At 37.6% G+C, this 17,908-nt stretch overlaps 1 protein-coding gene across 2 annotated transcripts in view; it reads left to right on the top strand.

The window, feature by feature from the left end:
- The window catches only part of Kcnk2 (potassium two pore domain channel subfamily K member 2), a 104,123-nt gene that overhangs the window by 36,332 nt on the left and 49,883 nt on the right, over positions 1–17,908 (top strand). The window contains exon 3 of one of the 2 annotated variants that reach the window (XM_042682045.1): positions 5,818–5,935. The exons of the other annotated variant lie outside the window; for it this stretch is intronic. Coding sequence (XP_042537979.1) covers positions 5,818–5,935 — 118 coding nt within the window. The remainder of the gene's footprint in view (positions 1–5,817; positions 5,936–17,908) is intronic. 2 annotated transcript variants of the gene reach the window in all.

Genomic DNA, 17,908 nt, shown 5'->3' with positions numbered 1-17,908 from the left:
TACGTACAACCCACGAGTTGCCAGAGACTACCCTCTCTGATTATCACATTGAATTTGCTTCTTTTGAACAGAATAATTTGTAGACTTTATCCAAGTGTCCGGCCGAGGGACAATGCACCTTGTTATTGGTGAGGAAAACAATAAAGTAAATGACCACAACTGTCCAAGAAGGATGTGTTAAGTTGTTGGAAGGATTAGCTTGCTCTGATCAATAAAACAATGAATTCTTCTTAATTGAATCAAGTCAAGACTTTCTCTACCTAATTTTAGATATATCATCAATATTTTCACTTGGTGGTGGGTTTCCCATTGCCTAGTTTTGAGTAAATGAATATGTAGAGGAAGTGTTTATAAAATATGACAGTATACTTTGGATGCAAATTTATAATCTTTCTAAGCTTTCCTCTTTCCTGATTTTTATTGGGGGTTTGTTTTTGCTGAGAGTTACTAGGTTAGGGAACTTAGGATTCAGTATGTCACCCACGTTAATGAACTGTGTAACTATTTCCTTTAGCATAGATAATAGTAAGATAATCACACGTATCTCTTTCAGATTTATGATACTTCGATTGTTTTTTCTACTAGCTGCAGAGCCTGTTTATCACTACACAGTTAAGATGTATGAACCAATTGCTTTTTATTTTATTTCATGCTAAAATAAGAATTGTATTTCTCTAATTATTATCTACCTTATATAACTGTTGCTTTCCTAAAGACATGCTTAGTTTTTAAAAAGATTATCTATATTTTTCTTTACTTACTCTTACAATGTATTTAATTCAATGCTACTTTCTTGTTATGACAAAGGATGCAACTATTGACGATTTTATATGATTAAAACAAAGAGTTGGCCTGGGAAGGTGGCTTGATGGTAGAGTACTTGCCTTGCATGCATGAGGCCCTAGGTTTGATTCCTCAGCACCACATATGCAGAAAAACCTGGAAGTGGCGCTGTAGCTCAAGTGGAAGAGTGCTAGCTGAAGAGCTGAGGGACAGTGCCCAGGCCGAGAGTTCAGGTCCCATGAGCGACAAAAAACAAAGAGTCTGCCATCATTATTCTTAAATAGCACTCCTGTGGGAATACTCTCCAAAGTAATAAGAGATGAAAAGAAAGAAAATGTAGCTATTGAAAGATGTGGAGCCTGGATACTGGAAGCTCTCAACTGTAATCCTAACTACTAAGCAGACTAAGATCTGAGGATCCACTTTATAAACCAGCCCTGTCAGAAAGTCCTTGGGAATTGTATCTCAACCACTTAAAAGCCAGAAGTGGTGCTATGGCTCAAATGTTAGAGCAATAGATTGGAGGGGGGAAAATAAACCAAATGACAATGTGAGACCCTAAGTTCAAGCACCAGCACTGGCAGAAAAACAAAACAAAACAACAAACCTGACAACAAAAAGAAGGATGTAAGGATAAAATGTCATTATTTGTAAATGACAAGGTTGCTTATTTTGGTTTTCCAGGTAGAAAACAAAGTCAAACAACAAACAAACAAAATAATACATTCAGTATTATTGCATGGTGATTCTCATACTGTGTATACTAAAATCTTCTCAGAGGTTTGATAAGGTCAATGCAATTTCCATCATAATGCTAAGGTGTTTTTAATCCACTGAACTCTAACAAGTTTATAATGGGGTTTTCCCACAGGTCATGAGTTAATAGGACTCATTGAATGCAGAAGGGCATATTAAATAAGCGTTGAATCCAAACATTAAAAATATTTATAAAATTTCAAAACTTGCCACTCTCTCTGCTACATAGTATTTTTTTGTGTGGGAAAATGTAATTACTCTTTCATGAAATTAGGTTATTTATGCTAACATATATGTGCTTCTTGTTATTTTTATATGAATTAGCAAAAACAGAAAATTAAAAGTTAAACATGCAGTAAATATTAATATTTAAACTCTAAATAAAAAACCATGGATATAATGAATAAATTTTGAGAATATAAAGTTGTTTTATTGTAAAAATTAAAGACTTGATAAAACACTTGACAGTTATAATAATATTCATCTAAAATTTTATTGTAAAGGTTATGTACAGAGAGGTACAGTTACATAAGTCAGGTAATAACTGTATTTCTCTTTGAACATTGTCACCCCTTCCCTGGCTCTCTCCTAGTTTTTCCTTGCTGCTCCTACCCACAAGTCCTATAGTTCATTTTCAACATAGTATATTATAATTTATCATGTCTTAGTATATAGTTTGTTTGTTTTTTTGTCTTTTACCAAGTGTGTTTACTTGTAGATTTATAGTCACAGTCTAGTTACCACAAATGAGGAAAATCATGCAACCTGTGTTTCTTTGAGTCTGGCTTACTTCACTTAATATAATTTTTTCCAAGTTTTTCCATTTCCTTATGAATGGTATAATATCATTCTTTCTTTCTTTCTTTCTTTTTTTTTGGTCAGTTGCGGGGCTTGAACTCTGGGCTTGGGTGCTGTCCCTCAGCTCTTCAGCTCAAGGCGAGTGCTCTACCACTTGAGCTACAGCGCCACTTCCGGTTTTCTGGTGGTTTATTGGAGATAGGAGTCTCACAGTCTTTCCTGCCCAGGCTGGCTTTGAACCGAGATGCTCAGATCTCAGCTTCCTGAGTAGCTAGGATTACAGGCGTGAGCCACCGGCGCCCGGCTAATATCATTCTTTCTGATGGATGCATAGAATTCCTTTGTGTACATATACCATGTTTTCCTAATCCATTCATTCACTGAAGGACAGCTGGGTTGATTCTGTATCTTAGCTATGGTAAATTATTCTGTAATGAATATGGCTGTGCTAGTAGCTTTAGTGTGGCCTTGTTTGTGTTCTCTGGGATAAATGCCTAGGAGCGAAATTGCTGGGTCATAGGGAAGCTCTGTATTTAGTCTTTTTTTTTTTTTTCCCCCCATGGGTCGTAGGTTTTGAACTCTGGGCCTGGGCGCTGTCACTCAGCTCTTCAGCTCAAGGCTAGCACTCTACCTCTTGAGCCACATGCCACTTCTGGTTTTCTGGTGGTTAATTGGAGATAAGAGTCTCATGGGCTTTCCTGCCTGGGCTGACTTTGAGCTGAAGTCCTCAGATCTCAGCCTTCTGAGGAGCTAGGATTACAAGCATGAGCCACCAGTGCCTGGCTCTATATTTAGTCTTTTGAGGAACTTCCATACTGTTTTCCATACTGGTAGAATAAGTTTACATTCCCACCAACAGAATAGTAGAGTTCCCTTTTGGCTACATCCCCACCATGATCCTTCTGCTCTGCCTTCCAACTGCTATGATTATAGACATGTTACCACCACACAAGATGGGTACTTGAAATATTTAACATTTTACTAGAAATATGTTTGCAAATTTATGGAGATGAACATTTCTATTAAATTTAATTAAATGTTTATAAATTTATGCAAGAATAACAGAAAAGAAATAAAACATGCTTGAAAAGAAGAGTAATGAATAAGACATGCACTATTTGGCATCAAAGTTACTCTAGAGTCAGATCAATAGAAATAACTATGTCAAAACTCAGTTTCATTGTGTGCTGTGGGCATGTATTTATGTGTGTCTGTTTTTGCAGTTAATCTATGATATAGAAGCATACTGTACAATATTGCTCATAATAAAGAATATACAAATATAAGCATCTTAGTTCTATACACATAAAAAGACATTATTAGAGATATTATTAAGCATTTGTGGATTGCTAGAGGCCATTGTGAACAGAGGAATTTTCTGGATAGCCATTTGCTATTTATCAAATGCTTTAAAATATTCATGATGTTTAATGTGCTAATTTTATTCTTAGCAATTGCTCCTAAGAAAATATTCAAAGATGCAAAGCATTTATGTGCAAATCTGTTTGCAAAATCATGTTGTATGAGACAAATTTTAGAACAACACATGCGCCTACATATTAGACCATGATTAAGTAAATATGGTAATGACAAAAACTGCATCATGACTAGTAATAATTATTAATAAATAAATTAAGTAAATTACTAATAATTAAGTCTAGATGCAGTATTAATTATTAAAACATAAATTACTAAATAATTTATTGATAACTAAGATTAGTCCAACTATATTTCTTTTTTGTCATGATCATGTTAGTTATAATTACTTACAATTAACTAAGAAGATTGAATATAAGATTTCAGATAACTCAAATTTGGTATGTCAAAACTATATTTTGATAAACTTTATATACAGTATGTATGCATATATAGGTGTATACACAATAATACATAATGTATACGTATAGGATATATGTGATATATCACATATACATATATACACATGCGCATATACATGTACTCTTATGTGTCTATATAATCTCCAGGTCCTGTGGTTCCTGTGAGAACATTGCAGATGACAACCTCTGGTGTTTCTATAGAATTTATTAGAATCTGTAGAAATTCAAGGAATCTGAATCTAAATCTATCTAGACTGAGTTAAGAGTATGACCATGAATTGTTATCACCTTCTTTTCATCTTTGCCTGGTTTGGGGGTCTTTTTTGACATATGCTCTCCATAATTATAGACAACCCAGCCTTGCTTTTTGTCCTTTGTTGTCCTAGAGCTTGAACTCTGGGCCTGAGTACTGTCCCTGTTCTCTTCAGCTCAACGTGAGTGCTCTACCACTTGAGCCACAGCACTACTTCTGTTAGTCTCACGGACTTTCCTGCCCAGGCTGGCTTTGAACCTCGATCCTCAGATCTCAGCCTCCTGAGTAGCTAGGATTATAGGTGTGAGCCGCTGGCGCCTGGCTGCCTTGGTTATTTTTAAAGAGTTGTACAAAAGAGTTACAATTTCATAAGTCAGGTTACTAGTACAGTGTTTCTTGGGCAATTCAACCCTTAATTCACTGGTTCCCTCATTTCCCCTCCCATCCCTACTGGTGAATGTTTTACATCATATTGAATACAATGACTGCAAATAGTGTGTATTAAATGCAATGCCTGCATTTACTCATCCTTCTTCCCTCCATTTCTTGGAATTCATTTTGATAAACCGTACTTTAGATGTTCAAAGATGTTCTCTCCTATGCATACTCTGCTTCAGTTGGTTAGTTTATGTGTTAACGTGTACAGCCTCGTGTAAGTTATCATATCCAGTTGTGTTTTAGATCTAGCTTCAACATATGGAAGAGAGCATGCACCATTTGTCTCTCCGAGCTTGGCTTACCTCCCTTAAGATGTTTTGTTCTAGCTTCCTCCATTTCCCTGCAAATGACATACTTATTATTCTTTCTAATGGATGAGTAAAATTCCACTGTGTATATGTATCACATTTTCTTGATCTACTTCTCTATTGTAGAGCACCTAGGTTATTTCTATAATTTAGCTATTATAATAGAAATGAACATGGATACATATATTTAACTTTTAAAATGATTACCACTTTGGAAATACTTTAAAAAATAAGGCCATTATATTTTGCTTATTTAAACCTTGGTTTTGTACTCTAATATGTGAATTTATAGCTAATTTGTGCTATTTACATTAGTGCATTGTTATATTTTGTTTTTGATTCAAATGTCACTAAATATGTCATCTCATTTGACATGAGATGATATGACTGTATTAGCATACTATTAGAAGCTTCATGCAGATCCATTCAATTCATATCTAATGTAAACAATTAATATCTAATGTAAACATACTTAACTACTGTTAATTTTGGGTAGAAGGTTTTAATCTCTGATGTATCGTAAATAGAGAAGCAAAATTTTGGATTACCTTTGTTTACTTAGTCATTTTGGGGTGGGGTTTATGGTGCTGGAGGCATGAAGGTTATTTGATATGTACTGATCAATTTCTTTTTAAACTTGCAGCAAATAGTGGCAGCAATAAATGCAGGGATTATTCCCTTAGGAAACACCTCCAATCAAATCAGTCACTGGGATTTAGGAAGTTCCTTCTTCTTCGCTGGCACTGTTATTACAACCATAGGTAAGAGACAATCTAGTTTATGTTTTATTCTGATGTAGTTTGTTACCTTAAATGCATTTGTTTGAATTTTCTTTATATAGTTGGTCAAAATGGTCTACTTACAGTAGGAAACTGAATTATACTAAGCTGATTTTGGAAGGAGGAATAAAGGAATGAAGTTATTATTCCAGAATGCTGACTTAAGTTTAAACGGTGAATATTGACCTAAGTTTAAATTATGTATGTGACTCTGCAGCAACCCTGTGGGGTCCTTTGAACAATATATGATGTAATGTCAAAACTGGCTTGCAACAATGAAATCTTTGGGCAAATAATCTTTAATTTTCTTGTGTCTTTAGTATGTCAAGGAGGGAGTTGAATACAATTTGTACATTTTTTTCCTAGTATTCTTGTTGCATATCACCTTGACCCATTTGTTTCCATAGACTGTATGTGTTGTTATATGCTCATGTGTTTTCCTAACTTGGGTTTTATAGCTTATGTTTTGATAATAGCATGAACATATTAAAAATTAACACTAAAATGTGAAGATTACAGAAAGGAGCCAATTTAAAGCCTTGATGTGTTTCCTAGTCCCATTGTTTGTTAAAATGTTGAGTCACATGCTGGAGCAGTCTCATTTTTAATTGATTATGCAAACATTCACCAAGCCTAAAAGGCAGTAGGTTGGGTGCACAGAGATGTCTGCTCTTCATCAGTTATTCAGGCTGAGGACCCACATAGACTATTTCAGAGCAGACCCCATAACAAAACCATGCGTGTCATTCTATGAAGATGGTAAAGGGTTTCAACTTTCCTCTTCATGGAAGGTGGTGAGTTTAAGAAAGGGCAGGAAACTGACTCATTTGTCACAGTCCTGAATGAATTTCAAGTGGGAAAAAATGCAAAGGGAAGTCTTTTTCATTGTAGGCACGTCCGCTTGCAGTGAGATTTTGGGACTCACGTGGGACTTATCCCTGGTTATGGGGTGAATTAAGATTCTAAAAGTTTTTATTGTATACATTAATATCATTAATAAATTGGTCAGGAAGTTTTCATCTCAGCACTTTATATCAAAGTCTTTATTAAGAGAGCATGGAAAATTTATGGATGAATTTGCACTTAAAATTCTTCCTTAGGCAGGATTTTTTTTTTAGTGTCCTGTCTATCTAGAGTCCACTCTAGTGCCAGCAAAATAAATGCCTCTGCATATTACTGTTTGCTTTTGTTTTGAGGTCAAGAAACAATGTTTATGCTTACATTTTCCATCAGCCAGGTCAAGAGTTCTGTGGCTGTGAAAATCTGGAAGAAGCGCAAACTTCACTTCTAACCATAATAATAGGTTAAGTTTGAGGCATAGACATGTTGGCCATTTCTACCATGGAAATAACCATTTATTGTGTAAACTACTTAGAGACTGCAAGGGGAAAAAATCCTCCCAGACTGAGTGAGGGAGGTCCTTTCTGTGCAATGAAAACTCCCAAGTCCAAGTTATAACTCATCATGATCTCCACTGAACAATTTTGCTAGAGACATAGTCATTACACAGACTTACTGTTGCATCATACGTTTATAAACTCTCAAATTTTAATTCTCCAAATTCAGTAAGTTTTACAGGCATATACTTCATTGCATGAAAAAAAATAAACCATTGTTACTACTTTTACTCCAAATTATAGCCATTAAAGACAGTAGCTTATTATTTAGCTTATTTAAGTAGTTGCCTAAAGGCCCAAATCTCATATTGTTCATGCAAGTATTTAGTCTTAGATGGCTTAAGTCATTCTGAGTCATCCACATGGGGACATTGTTATTCTGTGATCCTCTGACTTTGCACTAGATTAAAATTTAGAACAGTTAGAAAAATGTAGCCTCTTTCTTGGGTCTGGTCATGGGGCCTGAACTCTGGGCCTGGGCGCTGTCCCTCAGCTCTTCAGCTCAAGGCTAGCACTCTACCACTTGAGACACAGCGCCACTTCCGGCTTTGTTTTTTCTTATGTGGTGCTGAGGAATCGAACCCCGGGCCTCATGCATGCAAGGCAAGCGCTCTACCACTGAGCCACCTTCCCAGCCCGAAAAATGTAGCCTCTTTCTAAGGGTCCATTTGACACCTGAATTACGAATCATGATTATTCAAGATATAGTTAATGACATTGACGATGATTATAATTGTGTGACCTCCATTTATAAACAGTCATAGGAGGGGCTGGGAAGGTGGCTCAGTGGTAGAGCACTTGCCTTGCATGCATGAGGCCCTGGGTTCGATTCCTCAGCACCACATAAACAAAAAGAAAAAAAGCCAGACGTGGCGCTGTGGCTCAAGTGGTAGAGCACTAGCCTTGAGCTGAAGAGCTGAGGGACAGCGCCCAGGCCCAAGTTTAGGCCCCATGACCAGACCCCCTCCAAAAAAAAAAAATAGTCATAGGAACCATTACTTATAGTTCTAAATGTGTTAACACTGATTATTTTGACAATAGAACTTGGGAAAATTTTAGGAAATAAATTTCAGTGGCTTTTACTGTGTGCCTAAGTCAGGCAATGCTTCATGAATATAGGCTGATTATAGTTGTTCAAAGATTTTCCATTTTATTTTATGAAATTTCATTTTATGTTTTAAGAAAATGGGATCTGAACATTATTTATTGGACATATGCCCAAGGGAAGTTTAATTGTGCAAAATAATATGTTGAAACTTAAGGTGTAGTTTTAAACCATCATTTCCTATGTGCACACATTTTCCCCCAGCATATTACCCTTCTAAACTATTCACAAATTTTATATTCCACAGTTGCAGAGAGTAAAGTCCATCTTCAGCCCTTCCTTTTCTTTCATATTCCATTTCCAGGATACTGGCCAATCTTGCTGACCCAACTTTTAAAATAGCTTCATAGTTTAACTCATTTTGGTTCTTACAAGAAGCATTTCATGTCCCCTTTATTGCAGAAAGCTTCAGCCAAGAAATCTTTACTGGTATCCAAATTAATCAGAGCAGGGGTACCACACTCCCTTGCCTGTTTCTGATGGCAATATGCAGTTTCTATGAGGGTATAGATTTTTATGTGTTTGGATTGTCTCTGTATTCCAAATATGCAACTCATGTGGTGCTTAAGTACTATTTTGAGGAGTAAAAACTAAATAATGATTCTAAGTGGTGTGAACTATGGCATGTTGCACATGAATACCCACTGGTTACCTGTGAGGCCAAAGTCTTAGTTCTTTCAATGGATTTCACTATCACCTTGTTTTGTTTCTTTATTCATTTATTCAACATAAACTAAAAACATTGTTACTCTGCTGTCACAAAGATAAAGAATGCATTTGTGACTTCACACTATCCACAGGTCAATTAGGGAAACCAATGGGAAAATAAATATTGCTATTATAGTTGTTCTGGATGCTAAAGTCTGAGCACTTAATGAGACTATGTTGATCAACAATGTGCTTCAATATCAGGGTGATTTGACGGGTGAGTAAAGGGTAAGGATGTTTTTCATAGTGTTGTCCTAATTGGGACAAGAAAGAGAATTAGGGATTTGGCAAATACATATGAGCAGGGACATTTCAGGCATGGAGAACTCGTGGAAAAGATCAAAGGCAAGAGACAGGAGGGTTTGTTCAGGTATGGCAGGTCATCTAGGACGGCTGGTTGTTGCTGAAGGGATTCATCCTCAGGATCCTGTAAGTCAGTGCCAGGGTAAGTGTCTCTCCTGTTGGATAAGTACTACTTTGGCCACCACTGGGAATATAAGGAAGTAAGGACATACACCCTACTTCAATTTCCTTTGAGAGTTCAAAATTACATAGATGAAGGACAATAGTAAGTCTTGGGTAATCAAATACCACATGGAACAATGTTTTCAGTGCAGTATGTGGGGAAGAAGGCCAGCATGTGGACTGGAGCTGAGTGGAGAGATGAAAATGGAGGAGCTGGATGTGAACTGGGCTTGGAGGAAACTGTTTTGTTTAAGTTGAAAGAGAAAAAGGACTGTGGCATGATTAAGCCCAAACCCAATGATTGTAATACTCTGACTTATTTTTGGGAGTAGAAAGATGAGCCTTTGGGTAGACCAGCAGAATTCGTAACAGGAGAGTGGAAGACATTATTAACTGTTTTAGCTGGGCAAATGTAGTTTAATGTAATTTTATCTTGAGGATTCTGTACCTAATAGAGTAAGATAAAGCATGGATTTCATTTAAAAAGTGAATTGAAAGGTTACAGTGACTTTAGGGGATGGATGCGTCAGGAAGAAAATAAGTGGAAGCTGATGGTCCAGCTGAGACCCCAGTTAGTTGACCCTGGCTGAGGTCCATGGGGTGAGACTTTTACCCATGATGCTTGGAGTTGGTGTTGAATGCAGAGAGGAAGATAGAATGTTGAAAGAATTAGATGCAGGAAGCAACTGATCTTGGTGACTAAGAGAATGAAGAGGAGTCAAAGTGTTGAAATGAAATTAATATTTAGGCAACAGACTTGTAATTCAGAGAGAATCATATTAGTTGATTCTAAGGAGTTAAGGATTTTTATATGTTGTGTTATTTTAGAAAGCTTTATTATAGCATTCTTTCCCTCCCTCAACGTTTTTATTTGTTTCTTCTTTAAGTCAGGCAGGCAAAGAATACAAGTTAGTTACTCGGCCTCTTGGAGCTTGCATTGAGGTGCAAAGGTCTACGGGCCAACCAGAAGATTCATAAACAAGAGCATGAATGATGGCAATAAGAGCGACAGAAGATGCTCATGTAAAAGAATAGAGAAAGTCAGAGCAGGGAGTGGGAGGTATTCTAAAGAAGCTGATGCTCACAAGAATGCTCTGACAAGGTGACATTTAATCTGAAACCTGAAGATTGCAAAGACATCAGCAATGTAAGCAGATGTGAAAGACAAGTTCAGTCAGAGGGCACAGAAGTGGCAGAGATCTGAAGTGGGATGGATTTTGGCATGTTTGAGGAATGTAGCTGATGCCAGTCTGATGGCAGACTCTGGAAATCTGGAGAAAGGGAGGCAGGGGGAAGAAGTGAGTTGCAGGATAAAGCAAGAGCTAGATCATGCCCAGCTCAGTAGATTACGGTGACATTCTGAAGTTAGTAAGAGGCCTTTGCAAGATTTTATCAGAGGAGAGCTGTAGTTTGACCTGGCTCTAGCTGCTCTTTTATGAACAAAAGCTGAAGCAAGAAGACCCAGGAGCAGTGTGGTATAATGGCTAAAATGTGCATGGTTTGCCCAGACTTGATGTATTACATCCCCAATGCAACAGTATCAAAGATGGAATCTTGAAGAACTAGCTAAGTTCAGGAAGATCCTGTTCCTTCTGTGTGCTCTCTTACCCTTCTGTCCTTCTGCCATTGGATATTTGACAAAAGAGAACCCTATCAGATGCCCACGCTGTGTTATTGAACTTCCCGATCTGCAGAACTGTCAACCAAATAAACTTACTTTCTAACTACAGCTTGTGGAAGTCTGATACAGCAACACAAAATGCATAAAGATACAAAGATACAAAATATATACACCATATATGTTAGGAAAATGGAGGAGAGCAGAAAAGGAATAGGCCAGACTCGATCGTCAACAGGTGAGGACTGTTTATTGAGGAACAGTGAGGGGCCCAGACCTTCCTGCAGGTTTGGAAGTTGTGGTTGGGACAGGAGCTGGGTTTGTATAGGAGGTCCAAGCAAGGAGGCAGAGGTTAATACAAAAGCCACTAGGTCAAGGATGGTGGGGGCCTTTTAGTTGGGCCCACAATGGAATGTTTACAGCTGGGCTTAGGTGGATTGCTCTGCCCGCAATTCAAACGAGTTCATACATACCTGGGATTTTTGCCTGGTGTCTGTATGGGCCTGGGATAATAGGGTGGGGGTCAGTCCTTCAATGTATACTCTAATAAAAAATGTATTTGACCATTCTTCCAGGTTCCTAGAACAGAATCTTACAGTCTTTGGTATCTTGTGAGTAATGGGAATGCCTTTGGGTATCCACCGTTTGTTTCAATGGTGCCTGTGTTTCTGATAATGAAGTGACTCATATCTGGCCTTAGATCATTTTAGAAGTTGGTAGCCAGAACTGTCTTCATCTACAGCAGTAGGAGAATCCCGTAGAAGGCATAATGTATAGATGACAGAATGTTGCTTGGTTTATAGTCCTGAAGGTTGGGAAGTTCATGGTTGGAAGTCCATACCCTTCCTCCCATGGTAGAAGGTAGAAGGAAAAAAGCACATTTGACAGAGATGGAGGGAGTTGCTGAATTTATTCTTTTATTGAGAATCACTAATATAATCCTGACATTTATCCTACCTAATCACCTCTTAAAGGTCTACTTCTAAGCACTGTTGCATTGGAGATTAAGTTACAAACACAAGGGTTTTGAGAGATGAACTGAAAACACAACAGAAACCAATTGTAATTAGATATCAGCCTTCTCTCGGGCCTACTGGGAAGGAAGAGTGGCCTGAAGTTGAGTGTTGAGTTCAATCACCAAAGATCAATGTAAAAGTTTAATCAAGCACGTGCCCGTAATGAATCCTCTTTAAAATACTTTAAGTAAGGTTAAGAGAATGTTGGGTTGGTGAATACATGGTGACATGTCAGAGATAGTTTATAAAACAATGGAATTCCTACCCTTGATCTGTGCTTCTGTGCATGCTTAATACATTCCTTTCACGTGGCTGTTCCTGAGTTTTATTCTTTATAATAAACTAGTATTGGCAAATACCGAGATCTCCTGAGTTCTTCGAATCCATCTCTCAGGGATGTGTGAACTTGAGGAGTGATTCTGAGAACCTGTGGATTTGTAGTTCACTAAGAACAAGTGTAGGCAGACTGAGGATACTGTTAGTGTGTGGGGTAGGGCCAGTCAGGTGAGATTGAGGCCTCACTTGGTAGGTTTGGATCCCGTGAATTAATTTGAGTTGTTGGAAACAGAGTTGGTATTAGGGTCTGAGAAATGATGGGGAAAAAAATCTTGACAACGATGTAATTAATGAATAAGAAATCATGTTTACTTCAACTAAGGGGGTGGCAGTGAGGAAGATAAATCAAGGATAGATAAGTGAATTTTAAAAAGTTTATGGTGCAGATATACTTAGCTCTTAGAAGTGTGGCTTGGGCTAGGATTTAAATTTTAAGCCATTTCTGGAGTTAACATTTTGAAGTTAACATATTTTAAAGCTCAAAAGAAGTCAGTTAAAGTCTTGGAAATGCAGTTTAGAAGAATGATATGATGAATCAGACATGGTGGTGGATACCTATAGTCCCAGCCCTTGGGAGGCTGAGACAGGAGGACAAAAAGTTTGAAGAGTCCATAGATAGACCCTGTCTTGAAAAAAAGAAAAAAAAAGCAATAGACAATTACATTTGATTTTGAAGTTAAAGATTAGAATAAAATTAAGATGATTTTATTACCTGAGGCTATTAAGCTGTAATTGATCATTATATTAATATAGAACTATAATTCTATATTAATAGATACCCATAATTAATACAATTTGATATAATTAAAACAATGAACTTTTCCACAATGAAAATTGAACTAAAAAAGGGCTCAGAGTTATCTCAGTGTATCTCTCAGTTGTCATGATTTCTGCATGTTGGAATGCAAGTAATAAAGTCACCATTTTGATCTGCAGTGAATTTAAGGTCTGAATAGAAAACATTACCTTGGAATGGCATGTGTCATGTTTACAAGGACTCTTCTACCGCTTAAGAGTTGACATTGAATTTAGATAGGCAGGTTCTATGATTCTTTTTGTTTCCTTGGGTTGTGGTTTTTTTTCTTTTTTGGTCTTATAGATTGAACCAGCCACTGGAGTTTTCAATTTGCTTTTATTTAAATTGAATTGCTTCAGTTATTATGATCTGATCATAGAGCTACTGCAAATTTACATCCTGCCAGTTTGACACAATGTTTAATTGATTAGAAAGAAAAGGAGAGAAAGAAAGCAATTTTAACAAGCAATTTAATACCAGTGCATGTTGGAAGTCCAGAGAGTTATGTTGCCAACTATGAAATATGCTGAGCTTGTTTTCAGCAAGAAGTATATGCTTTTGCTGTTGTATGTAATAGGAAATTATAACTTAAAAATATGAGTGGGGGTGGGGGGAGAGTCTCACTGTTTGCTGTTCAACTTTGTGACCGCAGAAATCACTATCTGAACTTGGAATTGAAGGGGCTTGAAGTGGTGGTGTAGAATTTGACAGCCAGCAGTGGCTTACGGCATGATGTCATCGCAGCTTTGGGTGTTGAGTGCTAACTTATAAATTTAGTGCACTCATAACTCTGTGGCATTTCACCAGTCTCTTAGAGAACTATGGATTTGGGAAGCACATTCTAAATCAAAGTTAAAGTTTTTACAGACAAATTAAAAAGAGAAATAGATTTTCACGATTACTTTCAACTCCAACTCTAATTACTTTGCGTTTCCTTTGGACCAAATTGTTAAGGAGGATGCTTATTTCTGGGCATCTAGGGAAGGAAATGGAAGGGGAGTGGAGGGGAGGGAAATGGAATAGAAGAGAAGTAAAGGAATAGAAAGGAAGATGTTAATAAGTTAAATAATGAGTTGTTTTGCATCTTTGCTTCTCTGTTCCTCTTCTGGGTCCCTTAATGCAAATGAAACTCATCTCCGGAATGTTAACGTAAGTCTCTGCCATTTAAATTCTGCATATGGGCTTACTTATTTTCTAAGTAGAAATGCATTTGTCACCAAAAAATGGCACAGGAATAGAGGTTAAGTTTGCAGAGTCCAAAAATCACATCAGCTGAATTACTGCATATGGAGTAGGGTAGACTGCTACACAATAATGAAATAGATTAGTCATCTTCTGTCTGCATATGCTTGTTACATCAGGCAAGAAGGTTCAGATCAGAACACCCAGTACTGCTGGTACTCACAATCCTGTGCTGATGGAAAAGGGATTTGGAAAATGTTAAGGATGTAGACTTCCTTGCCCCTTCTTTAATTTAATAGGATAATACAGAATAGTATAATATTGCTCTAATAGAAATTCCATTGAGAGGAGATAGTCATTGGGTATTAGCAGAATCTTCCTCCTTGTCTCTGGCCTATTTCAATCAGGAGTCGCTTGTATTCTAAAACAAACCACACTTATCTTTAATTCTGCCATTTGGGGAAGGGTTTCAGTAACATATCTTTAATGTTCTGGAAAATGACCACTGCCAATTCTTGTAATCTTGATATTATCTCTCAAAAATGGAAGCAAGGAATCTCTATCCCTTCCTTTTTTTTCTTTGTAGGTTCTGGGTTTTGAACTCAAGGTCTGGGCACTGTCCTTGAGCGTTTTTTGCTCCAGGCTAGCTCTCTACCACTTGAGCCACAGTTCCACTTCTAGCTTTTTGGTGGTTAAGTGGAGATAAGTCTCATGGACTTTCTTGCCTGTCTTGTCAGTGAGAAACAGAGAAGCTACATTTTGAGAGGTTGAACTGGGAGTCTTTATTGGAGAACTAGCCTCTGCTGGTGGGCTCCTGTCTCAAAGACCTGCAGCCAAGCACAGAGCTTGAATAAAACTTTTAAAGACAAAAAACCACCTGTTTGGGTGGGACACTCAAATGCAACCAAAGCAGACCATATAAGAAGTAGCTTGGGTACTATCAGACCTTTCCATCTAGGGAAGTAGCTCAGGGATCAGCTTCAACTTTCCATACAGGGAGATACTTTGCTATTCACTGGCGAGTGAATCAAACTATTTAGGGAGGTAAGAACAAAGCTCTCCTGGGGCTAAATAGCATGATGTCTGCAATTCAACAAATGGCTTCTCTTACCTCCAGGTTTTTCAGTGCTGGGTGGAAAGCCCTCTCCACCCAGCAAGGCACCAGGATGTCTGTGAGAAGTTACTTAGATGCAGCCTCCTTGCTTCACCTGGGCTGGAGATCCTCACATCTCAACCTCCTGAGTAGCTAGGTTTACAGAGGAGAGCAACTGTACCTGACTTCTTCCCCTTTCTAACCTCTGAAATACAATGCTGTTTGTCATAGATTGTAAACTGTATACAGCATCTGGCAGACCAACAGAGATGTGGATATGGTGGGCTGATTATGAGAGCAATCTGGTTTGTAATTATATCAAGTGTTTCATTTGGTAAGGAAGGAATGTCCTCACATTTGTGCAGGTAATGCTGCTACATATTTGCTTTCTTCTCAATGATTTTTTTTTCTTTTCATTACTTTTGGTTGTTTTTTTTCCTTTTTTTATTGTGAAAATACTGTACAGAGGGGTTGGACTTGTGAAAGCATACGGCTAGAAAATTGGCATTGTTATGTGGTATTGTAAGGACAGCCTAATGTTTATAAAAGAAGTACCTGTGCCAAATGAGGTTCATGTTTAAGTACTGTGGTTTATGTGCACAAAAGTACATTATAGCTATGACTCATTTTAAGTGGAAAGGAATCCCATGAAGCCAGGTCTTAGTTCTACCTAAGTACTGAGAGAAATGGCAACAATATTAACAATAGAAAGTCATGAGTCATCAAAAAATACACATTAATTTTTGTTCTTGTTGTTGGTCATGGGGCTTGGTGTTATCCTGGGTGCTTCTGGTTGGTGGTTAATTGGAGATACTCATCTCACAGACTGTTCTGCTTGGTCTGGCTGTGAACCACGGCCCTCAGATCTCAGTCTCCCTGAGAAGCTAGGATTAGAAGTGTGAGCTACTGGCACCAAACTCTATTTGTGTGTGTGTGCCAGTCCTGGGGCTTGAATTCAGGATCTTGGCAGTGCCCCTGAGTTTTTTTCCTTTCACTTGAACCACAGCTCCACTTCTGGATTTTTGATAGTTAGTGGAGATAAGAGTCTCATAGACTTTACTGTCCAGGCTGGCTTTGAATCCTGATCTGTAGATTTCAGCCTCCTGAATAGTTAGGATTACAGACATAAGCCACCAGTATCCAGAAATTTGCATATAATTTTTAAATGAATATCCTCTGCTTCTTTCTTTTTCTTCATAGTTCAGTAAAGATTCAACTAAGAATTGTGACATATTTGTGAACCTCTGAAAAGTATAAATAAGCTTCATGGATCTAGAACCATGTGTTTTGGATAGAATGTCCCTGGTGTATATCAGATTCCCAAAAGGCTTCTTCTGTATTAGTCTATAACCAAATACTTAACAAAAGCACTTAAGGGAAAAAGAATTTGCTTAACTCACAGTTTCAGAGGTTCTAGTCCATTAAGGCATGGGGATGTGGCAGAGCAGAGCAGCTCACTCATGGTGGCCAGGAAACAGAGAGAATGCCTACACTTGGTGACCCCTTCCTTTTCCTTTTTAACACATCAACATCTCCATCCTAGGGGATGGTACCTCCCCTATTCACAGCAGGTTTCCCCTCCCTTATCTGCTCTAGAAACAACCTTACCGACTGCATCCATAGGTGTACGTTAGTAATCTCCTCAAGCACTTCTCATTCTAATTAAGACTCACCATCACAGATCCATAACCTACAAAAGAGTTTAGAACCATTGGGTTGAATAATTTCTATCTTAATTTTCCCATTAAGAATGTAATTTTGTGCCACTGCAAAATTGGAGAGAAATGAAATCTTGTGTTTGAAACACTGTTATTTACTAAGTAGATTGTAGCAAACTTAATAACTGAGAGTTGACTGTAGTGTCCAGAAGGAAGCCACATGGAAATCACTTCTACAACGAAGGAAGGCTTATGCTGCTGCTTAGTTCTGAGTGGTATTATAGTCTCAAATATTTTCAGTTCTTCCCAACTTTGGCAGATTCTGAGTTGTTTTCTATAAACATGATGAGATATTGTATTTTAGAGAACTGGAGTATTACCAATCTCATTTTAGAAACTGGAAGAGAACAAGGGAAGGGGTGGTATAGTTAAAAAAAATGAAACACTTTATTTGACTTATGTAACTGTAACCCCTCTGTGAGCTGATTTTACCATAACAATAAAAACTGCAAATTAAAAAAAAAAATTCTAAGTGCCAAAAAAAGAAGTTAGTCTATTCTTTTGGAGCTTGATGGGGGTCA

This window comes from Dipodomys spectabilis, unplaced genomic scaffold (genome assembly GCF_019054845.1).
Source record: "Dipodomys spectabilis isolate Male_0828 unplaced genomic scaffold, ASM1905484v1 ptg000069l, whole genome shotgun sequence".
NCBI classification, from domain to species: Eukaryota; Metazoa; Chordata; class Mammalia; order Rodentia; family Heteromyidae; genus Dipodomys; species Dipodomys spectabilis.
The sequence above is the reverse complement of the archived record's forward strand: the minus strand, read 5'-3'. Positions and strand labels throughout refer to the sequence as shown.